At 41.2% G+C, this 24,751-nt stretch overlaps 1 protein-coding gene across 3 annotated transcripts in view; it reads right to left on the bottom strand.

The window, feature by feature from the left end:
• The window catches only part of GRM7 (glutamate metabotropic receptor 7), a 313,728-nt gene that overhangs the window by 9,679 nt on the left and 279,298 nt on the right, over nt 1-24,751 (bottom strand). For 2 of the 3 annotated variants that reach the window (XM_087744649.1, XM_087744650.1), the window contains exons 9-10: nt 24,236-24,482; nt 18,363-18,455 (exon numbers count right to left, since the gene is read on the bottom strand). In XM_087744649.1, the coding sequence (XP_087600775.1) occupies nt 18,385-18,455; nt 24,236-24,482 (318 nt within the window). In that variant the 3' untranslated portion in view covers nt 18,363-18,384. The remainder of the gene's footprint in view (nt 1-18,362; nt 18,456-24,235; nt 24,483-24,751) is intronic. The other variant, XM_087744651.1, reaches the window with a different exon arrangement.

Here is a 24,751-nt window from a genome sequence, read left to right as displayed (position 1 = left end):
ATCTTCCAAAGGTAATTTGAATATTTCCTTCAAATGTTCCTTGACACATGAGTTTGGTATCAAGGAATTTCCAGTGCCATTATGATATGGCTTTGCTGAGATTCATTAGATTGGCTGAAGTATTCAAAGGATAGCGCTGAAAGATGCTTGCAGACTGCAGCCTGAAAAATTGCCCCCAGCAGCCATGTCTGTGCACCTCTCCATGGATGAGTCAGGCCTGTCTGCAGCAGGCACTGCGTGCTGATGAGGTGTTCCTGCTATTTAATACAGAATGCATTATCTGGGAAATTCCTGCTAGCAGGAAGGAAGAAAAACATCTGTGTAGTCAGGAAGATGAAAGTCTTGCAAATATATATATATATATATAAAGCAAACAGCTCACAAAAAAATCATGGAGTAAGGTTTCTGAAGCCAAACTCTTCAAACTAATTAAGGACAGCTGATAGGCGAATATGAATAATAAAGAAGTCCTGCAGATTTTAACTGGAAAAAACCCCAAATGACTAGCTTCACTGGACAAATGTAGAACAAATAATTTGCCTGGCTTTAAAAATTATAAATACATATTCAGATATTTTTCTTCACAATTTTCACAATATGACTGTCTCATTTTCCTCTTCTATGCATTTAGAAATTTTGCAACGAAATGCAAATTACATTTGCAGAACCCGATTTGCTGCAGAGGCTGCACTTATCTATGCAATGTAAAGAGCGAAAAAACAAGCTCATTGTTCCACTGCGACCTGTTGTCACTGTGTAAACAGGCAGGAACAGCATTGCCAGCGTTGGCTTCGGCAGCGCTGTCTCAGCCTAGCAGCTGGGAGGGCAACTCTTGGGCTGACTCTCTTGGGCTCAGATTGGGTCAATAATGTGACATTCTGGTCAACACCTTAATCCAGAGAAACTGCTGAACCTAAAACCACTCAAACTATTTGCCAAAGACACATTCCTGTATTGCGCTGTATGTCTTTCCAGAGGCTCGTTTCTGTATGCCACCTCCAAAACGTAGGCTGTGCCTGCCCTGTGAGCTATGCTGAGCCTACAGGAACAGGACAGAATCTGCTGGCGAGTCCACGCTGAGCACAGCTTCCACTGCAGCCCCAGGAGAACTTGTCTGACTGCATTTGACTATACACTGAGATGGATGGAGAACATGCAGAATGATTCCACCTTTACTTGGAAAGCAAAAGCAACTTGGTGGCAGTGGCTTTTTAAAGTATCCCACAGTTGTAATTCACCCATTGCTGCTAGGAAGACCCACATGCATGGGATTTAATACTGCAGAGTTTATCTGGTGGAATGAGAAGTGGTGAAGAAAATCCCAAAGCTGGCTGAAATCATCACAAGTCGGGTTGGGCCATATGGGCAAATTTTTACCTAGCGTAGACACATAATACAGTGTTTAAGGTTAGAAGTCTAATGAGCTGTCACAAAAATGTCAAATGCTGCAACAGAAAAAACCCAAAACATCCTCCCCCACATGCACACACACACTAATTTAGGAAGACAAGGCCAGATTCTCTATTGGCTCAACTCTACTAATGTGAACAAGGTGGCTGGAAGCCAGACGTCCAACCAACCTATCTAGTTCCATCACCAAATGCCACTCAGATGTCTTTGCTTCCAATCTGCAAAGCGGTGATAATGTTTATAAGCTCCTACCTCAGAGGGAGATCATAAGGTGAACACCAATGCCTAGAAATCTTGAATAAGTGATTAATGCCAAGACAGAACAATCAGAAAAATAGCTTAAGCAATCTTGCCCTTCAGTGCTGCTTTATATACGCTTGATAACCTGGATTCACCTGGTTCACCTCTGTTGCTTTCAGAACGCAATTAATAACAAAATGATTACTTCAAATTATTAGAATAATTATGCATATGCATGCAAATGCATTGTTCAGAGCAGGGTTGGGCAAATGTGGCAGGTGTATTTCTAAGGAGTGTTCACACGTCTATCACTTTACACAGCTTCCACTTCTAAATTCCTCATGTTCTAACCAGGGCTACATTTTACCTTTAGGGCTTTCTTATTATTATCCCTTTTAGAAATGGATATTTATCCTGTCTATCATGCAGCCCCTAAGCAAACTCAGACTGCATAGCTAGTAAAGTGAATGATATAACTACACTTGAAGTGAGCCTTGAACCCAGGGGACTGGCAAAATATCGTAGAGAACAGTGCCAGGGCCATAAGTAACAATTACAAATATCCAATATAATGGGTTCTTTTAACAAGGATTGCTTTGAAGTTCCCAGAAGGATTTAATAGGAAGCAAGAGTACGACCTTGCCAGTTCCTCAGGGCACACTGAGATTTGAAGTAGGTTTTTCTTTAAACAAAAGTCCATTTTAGCTTATAAGGCTTTCAAGAAGTAGCTGCTATCAGAGGTGTATGTTTTTAATTCATCAGGTTTTTTATGATGCATTTTTTGTGAGAACAGAGAATGTATCCAATAGGAAGAATAATAAAAGCAGTTATTGGGTGAGATAATGGCATAATGATAGAAATCAGGTCAGGTCAAAGTGGCAACGACATGACATTCTTATAGCCTAAGATAGTTTGTTAGGGTTTCAGTACAGAAAATATCTGTGTGCTTTGTCACTCTGCAGATGTATTAGATTGAGACCAATCTCCTGTTGAACTTTTTTCTCAATAGGGATGAAGAAAGTCTAAGCTCAGACAAAGTAGAGAAAGTGATTGTATTAGACAAATGCTTGCACTACAGTACAAAGCTAGAAAATTCTGACTTCATTTTGAGTAGAATAATACTCATTAATTTCAGTGAAGCAGGCTTTCCCACAATGAATCCCAGAAAGAATGGGATGCTTATCATACCGATCACTGTAAAACCCACAAAATGATGTAAAGATTATTCTGCAGAGTCAGTATGCACCATTGCATATGGCACTTACCTCTTTAGGAAAAGAGAAGAATGAATTGCTTATTGGAAAGTTGGGCCCATTTTCATATAGTGTACTAGATAAATAATGAACTCTACCTCAAGCACTGACTTCAAAGCCAGGCTTCTCTAGCACAAGAGGAAAGAAATACAGCTGTATGTGGTTGGAAGTTTTGCCTAATGGCACGGGATAACCATTACACTTCTCTAACATTGCCCTGTGGACTGCAAATTTAATCTGTCCTTGTAAAGACAAGTAAGGAAAAATCCTATAGAATGTAGCACAAAACATACACTTTCCATTTTTAAGACAGTGTAATGGTGAATTCCACAGTTAAGCTCCAGCTCTACAGACAAGAGTGGTATTGGACTCTGTGGCTGAAAACCCACTCCCACTCCAGTCAAGGGCAAAGTACCTGCTGATTTCAGCAGAGCCAGTATTGCTTGCCATAAAAATTTACAGTGTAGTATAAAATAATGTGCAAAGTTATTGGTTCCTTACAATGCTTCTGTAGTATTTTTACACTTGGACACAGGGAGTGCTTTTGTGTTTCTTGTGATTTTCAAACACTCTGCTGCAAGCAACCATGTGCCCCACGGCCCTTCTCCCCTGCCAACAGCCCACCGTTGCTGGGACCTCAGGGGCCAGGTGCATTCCTGGGCAAAACACATCACTGACGAACATTACCAAAATAAAATGGCCTCTGATGGGAGATGTGTATGGTAAGGGTAAAACTGAGTGTCAGAGGAAATTCAGTCCTCTGAAGAATATCATAAAGATGTGTACGTGTATTAATTCTTATGAGCTCTAAAAATAGGCCACAAATTGGATATGTGATACATGTTCCCCCTTTGCAATGGCGAGATATGGCATTCATCATTTATGAATATTTACCAATTCAAGTGATAGTTCTCTGTAAACAAACAAAAACGATGTCATTTATTTCTCCGCCTCTGAACTGCTTATGCTGATAACTCTGTCAGCACCAATAAACTCCTTTTGTTAAGCTGGAAAGATGATCTAAACTACCTGCGGTACACAGACACTGCTTTCAGCCTCCTCAGGGCTAGGCTAAAAGATAATTTTTATCAGCCACACCTTTGACTACTTTGCAAAATATTATTAAGGTAGGTGCCTTCAGAGACAAATCCAGAGGTTGTTGTTAATAATAATTTTCCCATCTGAACCATTAAAAGAAAATGTGACTTTGAGTCAAAGAACAGAGCCAGACACATACCATTGACGGCCTGAAAAATCATAATGTTTTTGCTAGAAAGATAACCGTAAGATTGAGATTTTGAGTCAGGTAATAAGATTGCAATAGAAAAGGATTAGTTTTACCCTCCTAAATAAAAGCTAAAATCAACAAAGTCTTGTACCGCTGAAGAACATCAATCCTGAGTATGTTTGGCTGCATCTTTCTCCTATCTCCTACTTGTCTGCTTTGCAGATAAAATCTTCTGGGTCAGGTGAAGTTTGAAAGTATCTGCAACACTGGGATCAAAGAATAAACAGCAGAAAGTCTTATCAATGCTTCCAGCAAATGAAAGATTGCAGAGAGGCTTAAAGAAGACCTGGCACAGGACCAGCCATATAGCTGGCTGGCACGTTTGTGCACTTAGTGGTGAGACGTAGTTAGGGGATCAGGCCAGGGAGCAGAAATCCCCGCTCTGAGCGGAGGAGGCAATGGGGAGCACGCAGAGGGAGCTGATTCCCAGCAGACAGCAGAGTGGCTGTATGAACTTTCACATCAACTAAATTCACTCTGCTTCATTGCAGGCAGGAGCATACAACAGCCCCATCGCATAGCTGGAAATGTGTTTCCAAATCTTTATGATATTACGGCAGGGAAGAAACAAAACCAATTCATATTACTCCTTAATTGGAGATGACAGTACAGAAAACATACTAATTTAAACTACATTTAAAATGTTTCCCTTTGAATGCTAAGGACTGGAAAGATAACAAATAGTAGCAAATTATTTTTACGTGCTGAAAACAAAGTAATTAATAGTACTTTGGTTATCTTACCTGGAAAGCTAGGCTGTGTTGAGAGCTGTTAAAGCCAAGTGTGAAAACAGTTTGCATGAAACATAATTAAAATTATGGCCTGAGTGATCTAAAACATCCCAAAGGAGTCCTGAAGTCAGAGCTATAGGAAAATGATTCCTCTCTACCTCTTGACGTTGTTCCTGAACTGGCTCCTAAACGTCCTTCAGCACCTCGTGCCCCTTCCATGTCTGCTGCTGCCGCCCCTTCCCTGCCCCTCGGCACAGCGGGGGGCTCTGCGCCTGCCTGCCTCTGCCCAGCACAGGAGTGACGCTTTCCAGCTGGGTGCACATCTCTCCATCGTTTGTCCTGGAATCCTGCAACATATTGTTCTCTTCTCTCCAGCTGCTGAGGACCAATGCAAAAAAACCCCACCCAAACCCATTTCTGACGCTCTGCCTGAACAGCACATTTCTTCAGTCAGTCCCTATCCTAGCAACACCCTGGCACTTCTCTGTGCAAATCCCTGGGTTTTGACTCAAACAGATATACGAGTAAATACATGGTTATAAAGTAATCACGCACGTAATCATTTTCTGCCTTATACCCACATTCAGTAAATATAGCTCTACATGTCTAGCTACTTTATCCATTCAATGATCAAAGAATTGAAAATGTTTTTGTAATTAATCATTGTACGTAATAAAAAAAAATCAAGAAAATGAAAATTCTGTGCAGCTGCTAAACAACATAGGATTGAACAACCTTTTTTTTTCCTCCAACTGTATTCAGTTATGGGTTTCACACTGAGTTAGAGTACAGAGGTATTTTCTGTTTACTCTTTCAATGAATTACAAGCAATTTCATTATTTACTCTGTTTATTTCCAGGTTTTTTCCTACAAACTAGTGCATTACCCTCCAAACAGCCCCCAAATGCAGTGGCTGTATCTCTGTGCAGTGCTAAACCAAAAGCCTTGCTAGGGCCTGGGCTCAAACAAATCAGCCCATTTAAACTAAACAACTCAGGCACTCCCAGAGTCAGAACCAGATTCGTATTTCTTACAATTTGGAAACACATACTATTTTTCAATAGAAAACTGAGACCAAGATGACACCTGGAGAGAAAACTTTTGCAGAATTTGGATTTTTGTCTGAGTCAATCTCCCAGTCAATAAACTTCCCCTTCATGCCATCAGTCACATTTCTGAGCAAACCATAGCTCTGCTTCTGACGTGCGTGACAAGGGAACCAGGCAACGGGGAGAAAAACAACATCTCACCAAAGGACTGTTAATCTGAAGCTATTGTCGGATGTGAATGACAAGGTTACACCAAATACAACCTCCCTGTGTTCAAGAAACAGGTCATAGTTTTATTTTAAATAAGTGTAATATTTATTGTTCCATTTGTTCTTTCCAGGAAAACATAATGATAGAAAAGACTGAACAAAAACTTCAGCATCCCGTGGGTAACTGGTTCTTACTCAGTACATCCTCTCCTCTAAAGAGATTAATTTCCCTTGATAAACACTGTATAGAAAGCTATATTTTGTATAGTTTTTTATGGAGACTTTTTACATACCCAAGCACATCCTGATTGCTCGGGGCTGTGACTATGTCCTCTGTGAAGCACGTTGCGCACTGGGGCCCAAGCCATGATAGGACTCCTTCTGGCTTGTACTTACACTGCACCAAAACCTCCTTCCTGGGTTGTCTCCGTGTCTTTCAGTCAGCGTAATCCCAGAACAAAAAACTGGTGCCAAACCTTTTGTCAGGTCATTTCCTTAGGAAGCCATATTTCATTCTGCTGTGACATGTGCAGGGCCCGGTAGAGACCTTGGTTGGCTCCTGTACGCTTCAGGTGTCCTGTCATCCCCAGGGGATGCCCCGTTGGCTGCACGGGACCTGGTTCAGCCAGTGCTGAAGGGGTGGCTTTGCTTGCAAGACCTGGACTCTTGTTACCTCTGCCTCCAGAGAGGGGGTCCACAGAGCTCCAGCCTGGGATGCTACTGGCAAGATTAACACCACATAAATGGGAATGTATGCAATACAGGGACATTTCGCTTCAGGCCATTTCTGGCAAGATCCACCACTGGGAGGATGAGGCTGTCTTATTGCCCCAAAGGAGATGAACCTTGTATGAGAAAGTCCAAACGGGAGGGGCAACCGCCCAAGGGTCATCAGAGAGCAGTAAAGAGACTCTTTCAACATCAGACTCTGCTGCACATGTAAAAAAACTTTTTAAACTGTATTCCCCTAACACTTTATAATTTGGCACACCAGCTTAGAACAGAAGAATGCTACCACATTAAACTGCAGGTCTCTTGGCATTAGAAAGATGTGCAGGCTCCTGATTCTTCCACAGAGAATGTGTGCGTGCGTGTGTGTGCGCGTGCATGCGTGCGTGCATGCGTGCGTGCGTGTGTGTTAGTTAGTTAGTCTACATGGATATTTGGGGTATGCTTGCCCCAAATGAGGACACATGCATGTGCACAGCAATCACAGTCTTCATCACTCTCACGTGGGAGGTCTGAATTACTTCAGTATGGAGCAAACGCAATGCCATAGCACTGACAGGGTGCAGTTCCTCACCTGAAAGGAACTCCCTTCCTTTTCTTCAAGTTGGCCTGCTTGAACTAGTTGGCAAAGAGTTGCAAGTAACAAACATCTTAACAGAAAAATCAAGAATGTTCATGAAGTCCAAAGAGGCTAAATTCACTGGAAAATTCAATTCATGGTATATAATTCTGTAATACAGTGTCTAACAAAATTACACTCCGAGCTCCATGGCTAAACAGTGTGATTTTGCTGCAATAAACATTTATTTTTTTTGCAGAAAGTCTTGATTTCAAATGTCCTGGAAATGTTTAACAGCTGATATTAATAAGAGTACAGATTTAATATAAGGCTCTTTATTCCACGGACATGATGAGCATCATGACAAGTGGTGTAACTATGGCAACTATATTTTTTTTCTTTCTTTTTCTACTGAACAGCAAGAACAGTCATCTCACTAGATGCAGTGCCAGACTCTTCATCCAGGTAAAACTCAGTGCTCTGAGTTACAGAGAGGTAACTAAGCCAAACATCATATCCCAGGACTGGAGGGCCTTTCTGTCCTATTATGTGTGTCTGTTGTGTTTCATGGGCATTTACATGTATCTAGCCATTAATCTAATTCCCTTCCTTTTTATTGCACTATGGCTAGAAAATAAAAACATGTCTTTGTTCCTTGCTGTCAGAGTTCAAAACCAACAATCTCACCCCAAAGTCAAAATACCTGTTTTCACGAACAAAAGGATGCTTTCCTCTTTAATGTATCACCATATGTCACTAAAAGAAGATGCACACGTTTCCTTTCCTGAAGTCAATACAGAGGAAAAAAAAACCCTGTGATGTTTTCCAGAGATGCTGGGTGTGAAAGTGGTGCCTATTTGCAATAAGAAAGAAACACTGAGAAAGACTAATTTCTTATGTGCCATTTTTTTTATTAGCTGCTGCTTCCAGGCCCCCAAAAACCAAACAAGCCCAGGCCCCTGCTGCACAAATATATTCTCTGTTTGCTATCTGTGTCAACATAAAATAATATCTATCTCATTTTACAGTATTATTTTATGTCAGTGACGAATGCTCAGCTGTGTCTCATGCTCGTTTTACTCACATGCTCCTTCAGTTCATCAGCACTGTCATTTCCGAGCGCTACACTGAAATTTCCTATGGGTTTGTTTTCCACAAGGTGACAAAATATATCCAGGCTTGGGTAAAATCACCAAAGATGATACACAACTGCATGGAGGGACTGGTTTGTATAACGTTATGACACCCATGCTTGTGTATTGCAGATGCAAATGAAATACCTTGACCAGAGGCATGACACCTATCAGGTAAATGTGGCTGTAACTGATGGGCAGTTGCTAGGATGTGTTTGATTTTGTGACAGCCATCATTCTTTTCTAATCCCGTTGACTGCAGCACACCTCAGCTTACTGTGATTTTGTACCACTGAGGGTTTTTTCCTATTCTTATCTATACAATCTTTGAACAGTTTTTTTCATGGTTGTAATCATGCACGCAGAAAACTGCATGGATTCACGCCTTATATTTTGAGAACTTCATTTACCTGTAATATTGCTTATTTTCTGTTTTCCTGGCCTTTTTACTCCATTATTACTGTGATTAGCTTTTTGAACTTGCTTACCAAATTTTCAATAGGTTTGTGAACAAATACTCTTTCAGCTAACCCATTGCCACTGGTTCTGCCTACTGGTGGAAACACTTTGTACCTGCTTGCCTGTGAGCTGTTGCACTAAAGACTGGACTCCAATGATTGCAAAGATAATTAATCTCAGCAAAATACACAACAGAAAAAAAGAAAATAAAAGCTCTTTTGTTCTGACGCAGCAGCAAAGTCACCAGGTCTAGTACAGAACTGAAATCCCAACAGACAAATTCAAGAGGAACAGGCTCAGCTTGTTCCCAATGGGCCACGGTTCCCTTTTTCTGTAGGGAAAAAGAGAAAGGGAGCGCTCCCACATCAGATTTGCTGGTGGGTTTTTTGTTGACTGAACTTCACTGCCACATATGTTCAATCCTGTTACTTCAGTGGCAGCTATGAATAGACCTCCTTTATACCTGAGGGGAAAAAAATTTAAGTCACTCATTTAATACAGGTTTTGCACCTAACCTTATCGTCCGTATAGGCTTCATCACAAATGTATCTACTCACTTCTAAACCAGATGTTAGATGTCCTTAAAATAATTCATTTCGCTGTCCTTTGCTCCCTGTAGTATGTGACAGCTGTTATGGTGCTGATGGTTGTAAAACCTTTGCACAGGAACTGAAGCGGAGCTTCTTCATAGATATTTTAACTCAGCACAGAAATTTTAATTTTTTTTTTTAATGAAAAAAAGGAAAAAAATATAACTTGCTTTGACGAACAGGGAAGTAAAATGTGTTATCTGAAGGCATGCGTTACTGGCTGCTGCTGGGCAGAGCTGAGCAGGACGATGTGTGTAAGCAAAGAAATCCCTCCCCGCTATCACTGAGCTGAAGGTAACCGGATTACAGCAGGGAATGGCCACTGAGCATCAAATTTAAGCACAACCATTGCACTTCACAGTCCATTAGAAATATTTTCTTTCCCAGAATATTGCATCTCAGGCATGCACTGAAGGCCTTTCTCTTCTGTCCTGTCTGTGTACCAAGCTGAATACTTAACTGCACTGGGGCTTTTCCATGGAGGCAATATAGCGAGATGGGGAGTACTCGTGCACTTATACCACGTGCACTGCCTCGGAAATCAATCTGCAGCATCAACTGGCGATGACTGCTTGGCTATCTGTTAATAATAATAATTTAATAAATTCAATTAACTGATTGTAATAACCACAGGCAAACTAAAATGGCTGCAAAGCAATTTTCTAGCAGTCAAAAATCACCAACTGTAAACAAGATCAAGAAAATCTGCAAAGACACTAAATTGTAAAACCTCAAATTTAGCTTCTGTACTACCTCAGAGGCCAAAACACAGTGCAAAGTTTACCATACGCTTCCTTCAGTCTTTGACTTAAAGGCCATTAGTTGTTCTCTCCTGAAATGCCTTTTCTAGCTACTTCCAGTCAAACTATCCACACTTTCATCCTCAGTGGCCAGACAACATGATGCATCTGAGTTTGTAAATCTTTCTTGGGCTTGGAAGATTCCTGTTTATATTGAGTCAGGTTTTGCACCTGAGGTTACAGATCATGGCTGCTCTTGGGGACATTTTTTGTTATAATTATAGTAGCAATAACAATTAAAGAGTACACATCTGGAAAGCTGCAAAATGCACTTGTAATGCTTCCTATTGCTTGGGTAGGGGAGAAAAGAAATATGACTCTAAATATTGCAATGTCCTAGCCTGGGGCAATTCCAGTGATTTCAGTGAAATTAAGCTGAGAATGTCAAGTCTGATTTCATAATCCTACAACTCTTTATCTGAGTCACCTCATTAACACAGATGAGGATGTGAGTGCGCATAAGAGACTACAGCAAGCTACCATGTGAGAACAGCATCAAGTGAGTCCTGTCAAGGTGACATTTATGCTGCTCAGGAGAAAGAGAGTCATTATAAATATATGGAAGACAAGAGAGCCAAAAGTCTTTGTCTTTTCCCTGATATTACAATTTATTAATTTGACAAATTCTCCCTGAGAGGGTGTAAGGACTGATAAATTAGTCAAAGAGAGAACTCGGTGCTACTAAGAGTTTATTAGGCAAAAAAGCGAGAGAGGGACTGGACCATGAGGTATAACAATATATACAAAATTTACAGCTCACTCTTCTTCCAAATTTCCTAGGAAAAAAGATCACATAAAAAGACAAAGAGAAACAATGGAACAAAAGAGGAATACTAATACACTAATTAATACTCATTTGTGTCTCAAAGACATATATCTAGCTACCTAGCTTTTAATATCCAAAGCACTTACAGCCACAAATAATGTGTTTTACCTAGCATTGTTCGAACATCAAACTATAAGGTGATCATTTAAGTGCATAAAGAGTTTCAGTTTTTAAAAAAGGAAACAGTCGGACACTTTCCAGCATATTTACAAGTCTTGTATCATGTAAGTCATGAAAGGTGTGAGACAGTCTGCAAAATAATTACTATGGGAACATGTAATTATGTGAACATATTAAAGTGCATCATCAAAAGTAGGCATTTTGAGATGTAAAAAGAAAGTAACCCAATCCCCAAATGTTCAGACAGGAGGGGACCTGGAACAGACTCCAGGAGAAACCTGAAGGCTGCAAACTCCCCAGGGTCTCATGGCATCTACTGGCTTGTTACTGGCACACTTAAGAGTTTTTCCAGCAAAATTTCCTGGCTGTATGATAATATTTTAAAAAAATAATCATCTCATAAGTAGCTGGAGTCCAGCTATGCTTAACAAAGTCAAAAAGACTAAGACTTGGCTTCCCCGACCTACCTTTAGGTCTCATTCAAGCAACAGTTGCAAAGGACTTGTTTCTGAGAGGTTTTAAATGAAACCTTTAAACAACACATACTGCTCTCAGCCATACAAAGTGCTGTCATGGTTCAAAAAACATCTATCCGTTGTGAGGGATACCCTTCACAGTTTGAAACGTCATGAGAAGAGTTTAACCTTGCATTGCCAAGAAGGATAATTGCAAACCCCCTTGTATCACTCACAAGATAGTTAGAGAGAGAATAATTTCTGGCACTAGTTTGGCCAGGCAACAGGATGCTGTCATGGATATATAAAACCCGAAGAAAAACATTGATTCAAATGGATATTGAGACCTTGAGAAACTAGTAAAAATTAAAATGCAAATTGAATGTGCAAATGCAAATGGACAGGGGAGGAATTACGTTCTCAGAACAGAAGTCCTGCTTTTTCCTTTCTTTAAAGGAGAAATCTGGAGAGAGCAGCTGCTATGGCCCCATGCTGGCTGCTGAGGTGATAGGGTGCTGCTCCGCTGCCCCACAGGGAGGGCTCTGCTCTGCCCCAGAGCCCCCGGCCATGCCTGTGGTGAAGGGTCTGAGGACAGCATGGGGAAGGGAACTCACCAAAACCAATGAATGTGTCAAAACCATCAAACAGCACATTTAAGTTTCACTCATCACTCTTCAGACCATATCAAACTGTATTTTCTTTCCAGTATATTGGTCTTAACGCACTTTAGGTCTCCACGTCTTCATCTCTTTAGAGGTTGTATCTGTATAAATCCTTTCACTTAAAAAGTAAATAAGACAATATCAAACCAGCAAAATTGTACCCGTGGAAAACAGGCCTCATTATGGATACCCCTCAGTGTGTACAAAATTAAAGGTTGTTCAACTGTTCAACCTCATTAAATGTAGCTGGGCTACAGCTTGGAAAATATGTGCTACTGCATAAGTAATTTCTGGAATAAACGTGCCAGTTTCCGGCTTAAATTTGCAAAAATACTGGAGTGCAAGGAGCCTAATGGCACGTAGAAGGGACCTGTGCGCATCTCTTGACCAGTGTGTGCACATTAAGAGACGTGTCCCTAACATGGAGTGACCACTGGGAAAGCAGCTCAGGAGAAAAAGTACATGGTGATGATCAGAATATAAGTCTGTTTCAAACACATTTTTGCTAAAGCTTTAATAAGTGCCACCTGATCAATGTTGAGCAGTATTTCTGCAAGTCTCCTAAAAGAAACCCATCAAGTCTTGCCCTGGTCCTCCCCTTTAGACAACAGGGTAAGGAACTCACGGACTGTGGCATCCAGGACTGCGCCATAGGCAGGAGACAAGACACAGTGTAGGATGCAGGGAAAGGCACCAGCCTCGATGCTGCAGTGACCTCACTCAAATAAAATAGATGTTCCCTTGACTTCCCATTTATTACCCGGGCATAGAGTCATAGAGTGGTTTGGGTTGGAAGAGACCTTTAAAGGTCATCCAGTCCAACTCCCTGCCATGGGCAGGGCATGGTCATAGAATCATAGAAAGGTTTGGCTTGGAAGGGACCTTTCAAGGGCATCTAGTCCAGCCTCCCTGCAATGAGCAGGGGCATCTTCAATTAGATCAGGTTGCTCAGAGCCCTGTCCAACCTGACCTTGAATGTTTCCAGGGATGGGGCATCTACCACCTCTCTGGGCAATCTGTTCACGGTCCTTTGCACCATGTCCAAAACAACTGTAAAAAGCAGCTCAAGTATCAGCTGAGAAGAGGGAAAATGCTCAGGTTTTGTGGTAAAAAGTAGCTGAAAACAAAATGCAAAGCTGAGCTCCTGCAGAGGAATGGGACCAGCCAACTCCTAACCCCGAAATCAAATTCCTGTAGTTCAGAGCACTCACGTTTTCTAACCTAGAGGAAACGGAGGGAAGTCCAGTCCAACTGAGCCTTCCTCCAGGAGGGGGAGAGAAAATCAATTTTAACTGAAAAACTTGCTAAAAAAGGAAGTGAATTTGTTCGTACATTCTATGCTTGAGTGTCTCCACTATTGCTTGAAATCCGTTCTGCAGATGAAGTTTTACAGACCATGGCACAGAGGATGCCATTGCAGCAGCTGCACTCTATGGCCGGTGATGCCGTGCTGGGATGTCACTGCTTCTGCACTGCTTCTTGCGCAGACTGAGGGTGAGATCTGGGGCTCCACACCCCCAACAGTGTCCAGGCAGTGCAGGGGTCACTCCCAGCGCGACTCGTCCCATGATCAGCCAAATAAAGTGGAATCTACCATGTCAATAAAATAATTTACAACTTGAGAAACAGGAAAATATTTATTAGGGACTAATTTGGGATGTTGCACAGGCTTATTTGGATGTATCTCTGTGCAATACTATTAAAATAAGCATATCATGGATAGAAGAAATTTATGATAAATGTTTAGTTTTTCAGTAAGTCATTCTAGACTAAAAATAGATGCAGTGAAGACCTGTCAAAGTCTTTTGCTTATCCATTTTGACTGCAAATTCTCATTTCTTAGCAGTCTCCATTGAACAGAAAATCCTTCAAGTGAGGTTAAACACAGAGCACTTTCTCAGGATGAAACTAGCCAGATTTAAAATGAAAATAATGCTTCAATCCAGAAAAAAATTATTCTATACCACATACTCTAAGGCGTGACAAGCTACAGAACACCACACAATTTGGACCCAAAGTGTTCAAAGAGTTGCCCAGTCCCCAGAGATGCCACTGCTGGATGGTTTAGGTGGCCCTAGGGGTGCCCCGGGGTCTGTGTGCAGGAGGAGAAGAGGCACGGGAAATCCTTGGCACTATAGGATAACTCGAACTATTTACTTCTTTCAACATAAGCTCAAGATCAGTTTGAAACCATGTCATGACTCACATCACAACGGCTTCATCACAGCATAATCTAAGTAATAGATTGTGTATATATTCTAGGAGAGATATGAAAAAGAAATGTAATGACTTCACACAACATGGTGCTGCACATACCTTACAAATGATCTCAACACTTTGTAATCACCATGGAAATTTCTCTGCATACAGCTCAAGCAAAAAATGACTGTAAAGCAACTGAAAACCTTTTGGAAGCAGCACACTGTGCCCAAGCCCTGGGAGGCCAGCCTCTGTGTCGCACCGTGGCTGAGCTACCCTGACTTCTAATATAACTATAATTGTTTCACAGCCTCAGTGGTGTTAACAGCCTGCTCGGTATAAAAGCCAATCCTCCCAGCTCTACCCCTGCAGAGAGGTACAATGATTGGCATTTTCAAATTAATTCAGGTAGTACTGGAGATCTAGTCATTGCCCAAAGCAGTGCACAGGACCAGCTTTGGGGAAATCCAATGTAAATTCAAGAGGAATGCAAAGTTCAAGGATCTGCCAGCTGCAGTACAAAGTTCAGAAAACATTTCTGCTGAGCAGGTAGCTGCTCCTCTTTGTGTCCTTAACCCCTCACAGCCGAGCACTGCAGCACATAGCTAAGGTAGAAAGGTTAGCTGCTGTTTGAAAATCTGAGGTCAGAGCCTCAGCTCATATCAATTGACATTTCTTCTTCAAAGCAATAGGACCACTGTGGTTTAGACATGCTCAGCATCTGGCCCAGATCAAGTCAAAGTTCAGCAGAAAAGACAGACAAATGATGAAAGGTTGCTGATGAGTTGCAGTGTTTCACCATCATCCCTGCTAAAATGGCTTTAAGTGCTGAAGGACTACCAGTACTATCTTGTTGCAAAAAGCAACTGAAATAATTATGCCCAGTAATAATAATCCAACCAAAAAAGCAGGGAGACACTCTCTGTTTAGCCTCTCCTTGACTGCTTTTATAAATATTATGACAGACTTCAGAGCACAGCAAGCTGGGCATCACCCTGGTCCTTCCTGAAGCAAAAAAGGTAACCCATGCCATGGTTTTCTTTGTCCTTCTTAGACGGAAGCGAATCCCTGTTAAACAGTATGTATTATATACATGGCAAAGTGCTCAGTAACTCCAGTGTGCTGAAGGGACACGCCGAAGAAAGCCACATAGTCTTTGCACCAGCTTAGAAAAAGAATTCACTGACCTTGGCGTGAAGTGTCAGACTGCTACCCTCAAAACATTATGGTCCTTGCTCATCAAGTCCAGAAGGCAGCAGAAGAGAGGACCTGTCTTTCTGGGACTTACATCATCCCATCTGTAATGCATGAGCATCTCACCATCATCATCCACGGGAGCACAAGGGTAAGGGAGCATGGCACCACTTGCTAGCCTTGCACTGGGGGGTTCTGAAAGCCCAAGGGATGGATCTAGGTCTTTCAGATATCACAAGCACTTTAGTCACTGAACTGTCTTTTCCTCCTGATCTGTAAGCATATTGCGTGGTGATGGGTCAGGAGAAAAGAGCTGCAGGTATTTCTATAGTACCAAATGTGACTACAAAAGCATTTGGTGTTTCTTTGCCTTGTTCGGGTGATGGACAATTTTTTTCCCTGACCCAGATACCATGTAGAGTTTTTCAAGCCTTGTATTTTCATCAGTCTCAACAGTAAAGAAATCCTATTTGTCACTCACAGGAAACAATTTAAAAGCATTATAAATGCATCTCTCCGTGCATCACATAGCAGAAATTGATACAGTCAAGTAACAGCTTAAGCACTGTGTTCATACCTACATACAAATATGTTACTAGCAAAACAAGTGTCAATTTACAACTAAGTTGATGTTTTCCTGATATCATTGCTTTGCTTTTAATACAGTATATTGTTTCTTGCTGTTTTTTGTTTTGTATTCCTGGAAGAACAAATCAAAACGTAGCAACCAGAGCTACAGCAACCAGCTCAGGTAGAACAGAAACACTCATGGGTGAGAAATAGAAAACAATACCTGATGCAGAAGAGCACTGGCATGGGCAAGACCATCGCAAGCCCAAACCATCCTCGACTGTAGCATTTTTCCTAGCTTGGTGTGGCCCAAATTTTAAAATCTGTTTAAAGAATCTGAATGGCCAATCGTTTTTTATAGGACTTGGATGACAAAATTATTTGTGTGCCTTTGCAGAGAGCAATTCCTTACATTATACAATAATGTTACATGGAAAAAATATTTTTTAGAAATCTGTGTTAGCTCCTAATTCTTTCAATTTTAAACCTTTTTTATGTTTTATAAAAAAAGTGATTTCTCCTGAGATTTAGGGTCTCTTCTATCTCCCTCCTATTCTTCTCATCTCCTTCCTTTAGCAATTTCATCTTCACATAGTCACCCTTTACTCTTTCACATTTGATTTGCAATAATACTTTGAGTAGCCCCTTCTCCTCTCCGACTACTTTGTTATATTTCCCTTGACACCAGCCACCATCAACCTTTCTGACTCTGGCCCTCCGGTGAGGCAGGCTGTCCTGATGTTCGTAAAGAGCTTCACACCTTAAATAAGGCTTTCTGCCTGAGCTGTGTAAGTTAGAATAATGGGCATGATTCAAATACAATAAGAAGCAATTTGAACGCTTCACAAGAACTTGAGTTGAATTGAAACTGGAGCTGTGGCAATTTACACCAGCTAAAGATATTAGTATTTTTTTTTTCCTGTGACTCAGAGACTCAATTCAAGCAGCATTCCTGCCTTTGCTGATATAAGCTCTCACCTATTAGAGATCAGCTAAGCATTTTGAAGGCTGTATACAGCAATTTCTTCCAGCACCAACTGCACACTACCGCAGTAACCAGGCCAGTACCTTTCATACCTGGGCAAAGCCCCAAAGGAGTGGGTAAAGCCGTCTGAGCACACACACAGAATTGCAGATAGGAGAAATATTTATTAATGATTGTTAGTTCTTTGTGTCCAAGATCAAATGCTTTCTCGTTCCCCTAATTTCACTAGAAAAGCAGTAATTCCTGGCTGACAAAGTCACAAATATGAAATGAGCTCACAAGATCACCACGTAGGCAGTCACAACACTTAGAAAAAGCCAGCCCTCAAAAATTGTTCACTTGTGGTTACTCAGGAGTGGTCACAGGGATCACCCCAGTGAAAAAAATATTTTGCAAACTTTTTTTGAGCCATTTATAATTTTAGAGTAAAAAAGATTGCTCACATGTTAAGCAAACGTTATTTTTACGCTGCCAGGCAACCCTGCTGGTAAAGCTGCTAGAAATGACTCAGAAAACATTTTGTTAGTTGTTAGATCTGATTGATTGCCATAATTAACTTTTGATGATTTGTTTGTTCCTTTTTTAAATTGTTATCAAATATCTACATCTTCAAAGGCTTTATTGGGATCCACCTCCACTGGTGGGAAGTAGAAGACCACCAGTCCCTTGTTTCGCTGGGGCACAGCACAGGGATATAAATCACCCAAGTCCTGGGTCTCGCCTTTTCAAACCAAGCCCTTCACATGAAAGCTTCTGGTAATGGATACGTGAACAATTTTTAAGTTAGATGCTTGTTTTAACATAGCTGCACTAATGCACATTCCTCATTTATTTATGTATATAATAATAATCATAATAATAATTTGAGAATAAAGTAATAAGAAGCTAGATTTTTCCTTACCTTTTTGGAAAGCAGGCAAAAGTTATACAGTAGGTGGAAGAGTGTACCAAGTAACAGATTTTTGAACACTCTTTCTTACTGGTGGTATGCAGTCTACAGGAAAAGTAAATACATTGGTATGTATAATACGTCTGTTCACAATAAACTCTTCAAATTTTGCCCTGTCATGGAGGCCATGACATTGATCCAACTGAAGAGCTCAGATTAGAGCAGCGACAGTGGAAAGCTGAGAGGCGCCACTATATGAAATTAACTCTGGGTTAGAAATAAATGAACCAGTCCACAGAAGTTCAGGTACCTCTGAACATGGGAGCAGCTGCTCAGAAAAGGGCAGGTCTGGTTGATTTTTTTTTTTCCCCTCTCCCCTGAACAAACTCTGGAACATTTTGGCTTTAGTTTAAGACTCCCCAGTCCTTCCTCACCCATGCAGTCACTCTCAGGTTCCTCGGCATCATCGACAACGATTTTAGGTTTTTTCCTCAGAAAGATGTAATAGGCAATGTCATGTCAGTCATGTTAAGGATGAACAGGAATGAATACACAAACAGGCCAGGGCACAGCGCGGGAGCATTTGCACAGCAGTGTCTGCATGTCTGTCTGAGACAGGACATGTTTGTGTTCCACATACACTATCCACAGTTTACTGATGGGAATCCACAAAGTCAGCGTCCATTCTCAATGCATGGAGAAAAACGAGGATGGACACACACTGCTCTTGCTGCCATTGTGATAGAGAGAAGCTGAGAGTGCACAGGGAAGCATTGTTTTGAAATAGAAACATGCAAATGATGCCAAGTCTGTTCGGGGACAATGAGCAGCGATTGTACTTCACTACTGAAAACTGAATCGACTGCCAAGTAAGTTCTACTTAGTGCTAAATAAAGGAGAAAGAGAAGAAATAATCTTAAATATGTCTGCACAAGTACTGAGCCCTCAAAGCACCTGCCAACTTAAAAGTCCACAAACTTATAACCCTACTGAAAATTAGACCCTTATAAGCTTTTAGACCTTAAAGGTTTCTGGCCAGTCCAGGGTGACACACCTTTCCTTTGCTACTTCTCAACATATCCCAGCTAAACTCCTCGGGGAAAGCGGTCTCCTCCCATGAGCTGCTCTTTCTTTCTAACAGTTGTTTGTCACTTTGATGCACTGGGTCTTTGCCACAGAGATGCTGCGTGCCTCCTGTTCAATACTGTATAGTACTGGGCTACTCTGCAATACTCATCTTGATCTCAAAGCTTTATCAGTAGAACAGAGAAAAGCCTCCCCCCAAAAAGGGGGTAAACTTGACCACAGCCGTTCTCACACTGTGAGATTTTTCCCACGAGACTGGAAATGGGGCTGCTGGAAGACCAACACTCCCTGTGCTGCCAAGTTCCAAAAGACTCAACCCGAATTCCTGCAAGAAAGCATCTTTCCAGAAGAGCTGCTCCCAGGAAGCACTGGGCAGTTTGGTTTCCTTCTCATGGCTGCTTCAAGAGGGAAATGCATGAAGGCAAATGACCTTCCAGTAAGGTCTGCTCGTCCAGCCTGCAAGAAGCACAACCTGCTCATTACCAAAGAACTGAGATGCTGATTTCCCTGTCACTGTGTTTGGTAAAGCCATGAATTAAAACAAGTTGCTAAGAAAGAGGAGCAATTACATGTAAATCTCAATATAAGTTAAGTATGGGTTGGAGGTTCAAATGTTTTTTGCATAGGCTGACACTCTGCTCTTGCAGCAGAAACACAAGCAGACAGCCGAGCAGAAGCACTCACTATCTGTTCAACTTCAGACTTGATGAGAAGCATCTTCTCAAATAGTGTGAAATTCAGCCAAAGACACATGAGAGTAGAGTGAACTCGTTACATGGATGAAAGCTGCTGTGCACCAAATTCTGCTCATCTGAATCTGACGCAAACATGTATTAGCAGGAAAAAGCTGTTGAATGAGTAAAACATGCATATACCAGATGGTGAACTGGAATGATTAAGAGAGTTTTCATAAGTAATGCAGTTTCAGATTGAAAAGCTTGGCCTTAATATGTCCCAGTCAGCATGAAAGCCCTCCTAGGACATAGCTGGGGAGCTCAACTTGTGAAATTTCTTGCTTCCAAAATATACTAAATAAAAAGCTGCAATACGGTGAGTCTCTATTCCTCCTGATGGGTGGGATACAAGGTCACTGCATTTCAAGTGATTTTCCTCTCACGTTAATGCATTTTCTTCTTTTATACTCATACTAAAACCCCAGTGCTTGAGCCCAGCTCTCCTAAGTGACCTGCACATTTTTTCTAAGCTCAAATTCCTGCAGATCACTGGAGAGTTGTGTGCAGCGATTCCACATGATGCTCAGCACTGCTGCTGAGGACCACCTGCTCTTAGGAAACCACTCAGGTCATTTATAGGCCTTCCAGTTTTACATGCACATCTTCAGTTCATCAGGCATTATTTTAAAGTTTACTAAATCATGGAGGGTTTTTTCAAGGCTATTTTTCTGTAAAATCATCCACATTTTGCTTTTGGTTTTGACTCTGGCATATAAGTAGGACAGGCCATAAATTTGGGCTTAGTCACCAAATTCCCCAATGTTTGGAGGTACATGAATCCCATGCTGGTGGCTCAGTGTTAATTGGTTCTTAGGAGATCTGAATATTTGTGTATTTTCAATAGAAATGGCAACTCCAGTCTCCAGTATCTGAGCAAGCCATGAACAGCAGAATTGCCAGGAAATACAATAGAAAATCAAACTGGAAAACCCAACTGTACTTTTGCACTTACAAGAAAACACTTGGTAGCTAAGCCAGATCTGCATCTAAGCTAGCTTTGCACAGTGCTGATGAGTCTCAGACTCATCCTTTAATGCCCTTCAATTAATTTATGCTCAGCCTGACACAGTGAGTTCCAGAGGAGCCTGGCAGAGAGCTCACAACCAGGACTTCCCATCCCTGTGCTCCTCAGAGCAGCAGGTCATAACCAGGAAGCTCCCTGCTGCAGTTCACCACCTCCCCTCCACCTCTGTAGGTAGTTGTTAGCCATTGTTAGTGGACCAAAACCAATTTAAAAAGAGAGATACTGAAAATACATTATTTTCGTTTCCTTTTGAAGAAAGATATTTGAGATTGGAAAAAAAAAATGCTCATAGCATTGATGCAAACATCTGGGGCAATTTTTTATTCACATTTCCTATTTTCCAATTGGTAAAATTCTGAAAATTTCCCCATCCGCTGTATGAAATATTTTTTGAAGTTAAATTGCTATGAAAACATCAAACCCTTATTTATTTATTGAGACCATATTCAAAATTTCACTGAAAATGTGGGGAGTTTTGCTTGAATGGCATTGCTTTTTTTAAGCTCATTAATATGGTTTTCAGTTTTCCCCCCTAAAAATGGAACTGTAAACATTTTTTTAAACAACATATTTGAATTAAAAAAAAAGAAACTCAATTCAGGTATTCAATGAATTACTTGTATAGACATACATGCTGAATGTTGCCTTATTAGGGGGTTGATTGACAACCTATTGAACACTATAGGAAGGCTCCCATTAACTGCAGTAGTAGCCCACACTGGACTAAATGTACCCAAGTACTTTAAGTACAGCAGTAGTTTATTTCATTTGATTTTCTAATAGTTTTTATTAACACACATACCCAGGGAATGAAATAGTAGTAGTAGGTGCAGCTGATAATATGAACAGATGGTACTATATATATATAAATAATTAAAAGATTTAAAAGAAAATTTATTTTCCAAACCATAAAAAATTTAAAAGCCCAGTACTTGGAGGAAGACATATAAATTAATACTATTGCACATTCCCTGACTGGCTAGGTTGAACAAACAAATTTATACGCGTTAGAATCCTACATGTAAGCAAATGAGTTCACAGAAAGCATTCTCCCTTCACGCACACTAATTTCAAATTCGTGAGGGTTTTATTCCCAGTGGACTTTACCCCAGCTTTAAATCAGTGTTAACAAAACCAGGACTGAAGACTAGATGCTTAAGGCAGAAAGTGGTACCTCTTGGCAAGCAGGGGGATTCTGTCCCTTACTTCTCCTGCCTCCTAAAAACATATTCTAGTATGTAGTCCTGGATGAAAACATGTTGTATTTTACCAGGACTATGGCGGGTTAAGTGAGCAATATTTCTTTTTAATAAACATATCTGCTTCCCAGGGAAAAAATTTGGTTTTTGTCACGGGGGGAATATTCTCAGAAGTCTGAAAACAGCAATAAGATGCAGCACAGGAGAATGAGACCAGGAGGGGACACCCAGAGTAGGAAACTCCCAAGCTGTAGGTCCCACAGGGGTCTACCTCTGTTTCTACATTGAATGTTTCATCATCAGAACTTTTATATTTTTCTTGTTGTTCAAGTCTTTGAGTGGAAATTTTTAGATTTTTATTTTTCTGGAGGAGAAACTAATTCCAACCCATTTGACCAGAACAGGAATTAGTGAAATGCAGTTCAGCAACACACACTCACCTGCTCTTTCCCAGCTGTCTTTCAAAATCCTCCCCTTCCCTCCTCCCCTTCCTCTCCCTCCATCCTCAAAGGCCTTCTCCAACCTGGCCATCCCAGGCAGCAGTGCTGCCTGAACACCTCGAGGGGCAGCTGGAGTTTGCACACTGGAGGGCTTGACCCCAGTAGCAGCAGCATCACAGTGGAGTAGGTTTAGAGACCAGAGACAGTGGAAGGGGTTCCTTCACCATGGCCAATGTTACCTAACAGAAATTTGACTTGGCGGAGGACTCTGCAACTCTCACTCTTGCTGTGTCATACCCTGACATGGGAAATATATAGTTATTTCCTCTTGCAGTGAGGGCTCTGTTCATTATGACTGGAGGAGGCATAGTATGGTCCTTAATTTATGAGAAGCATTTCCTTGCTGTCTTATGTCAGAATCATAGTTCTGATAGTTCAGCTAGTTCAGTTTCCAAAGACAAATTTTGTTTTTGAAGTTGGAATATATTTTGTATACCTGCATGATAAGACATCAGAGAAAAATACTCAAGGGGGGAATAAAGGGAGGAAAAGTGCTGTGTCAATAATTTGCTGGCTGTTTCCACTTTGCTTTGACAGCAGAGTTTCTGCTTTGAGGCAGATATTCACATGGCAGTTAATAGACAAGAAGTGGCAGGGATTTCAGCAGCAAATGGATGAACGGATCATGGGCAAGGAAAGGGCATTTCTCCACATTCAGATCTGTTTTTCATAAAAACTGCAGACATGTCTAAACCTTTCCAATATGCTACAAAGTTGTGCAGCTGTCTCCTTCCTCAACTCCTTCCAGATTCAAATGCAAATCAAATTTGATGGCCTCAGTATGTAATTTTGTTCTACAATATACCATGCTATGCACATTAAGGAAACTGGAAGCATTTTTTCGATCTATTTTCCTTTTAAATCAGTGGCAAGATTTGCATTCACTTTTATAGGACCGGATAAAATCCTTAAATGGGAATCTTCAAGGATTGTGAGATTATTGTAAAGAAACTTTGCAAGAAACAAAATTATAACTCAGGTTAGCAGAGTTATCAATGAGTTTGGTCCTTGTCCCTCCATTCATTCTGGAAACTGTACCTGCCAGGGTTAGGAAGGTCTGAGGGCTGAAGGGTCCGGTAATCAAGGATGCTGCTGATTTCTCACTCACAGGGGAGGGAAAGGAGGAGTTGCTCACAGCTACCAAACATTTTGTGAGGAGTTGCTGCCAACTGGCACAACTCAAAAAAGTGAGGAGGAAATAAGAGAATTTAAAAATATATATATATGAGAGACATCAAAAATCTGAGAAGACCAAATAATACGAAGACCCTAAAACTCAGATATCGGTCAACGTTTCCAAAACCCCCAGCCAGCCAATGAACAGAAGATCAGCAGTACTTACTGTTTGGGTCTACGTTCTCACACAGCTCCGTTTTGGCTTCCCCGTTGGGCCTGTCGCTAGGTTTGTGTGAGAGCCGTGATGACATGGTCGCTGCTGTGACCACAGCCTTGAAGCTGCGTTTCCGTTTCTGGACGTTTAGCTCAGGGTGGAAGATGATGATGTACACCTTCGGCATGTAAAGCATCCCCAGGGCCACTGAAGCACTTAAGTTCATGGATATTGTAAGTGTGGTAGTTTGTATGTAGAGCTAGGAGACACAACACATGAGACACTATTACAAATAAGATGACTGGGAAGCAAGCTGTAGTACTTTGAACATTAAGTAACCATTTCAAAGCATGTTTTAATGAGTTTGCAACCAAAGATGCATGAGCTGAGACCTGTGCACTGCAAACCACTGTGAGGTCCAACACACATCAGCTATCAGGTATCAACAGCCTCTTTGGAGGCTCAATGCTAGAAACTTTCAGTGTCCTTAACAACACAATTTCTACTGTATCCTTACGGTATAGCTTC

This window comes from Nipponia nippon, unplaced genomic scaffold (assembly GCF_047370975.1).
Source record: "Nipponia nippon isolate SJK-2023a ecotype South Korea unplaced genomic scaffold, ASM4737097v1 scaffold_9, whole genome shotgun sequence".
In the NCBI taxonomy this organism is placed as follows: domain Eukaryota; kingdom Metazoa; phylum Chordata; class Aves; order Pelecaniformes; family Threskiornithidae; genus Nipponia; species Nipponia nippon.
This window is presented reverse-complemented; position numbering and strand designations above follow the sequence as displayed.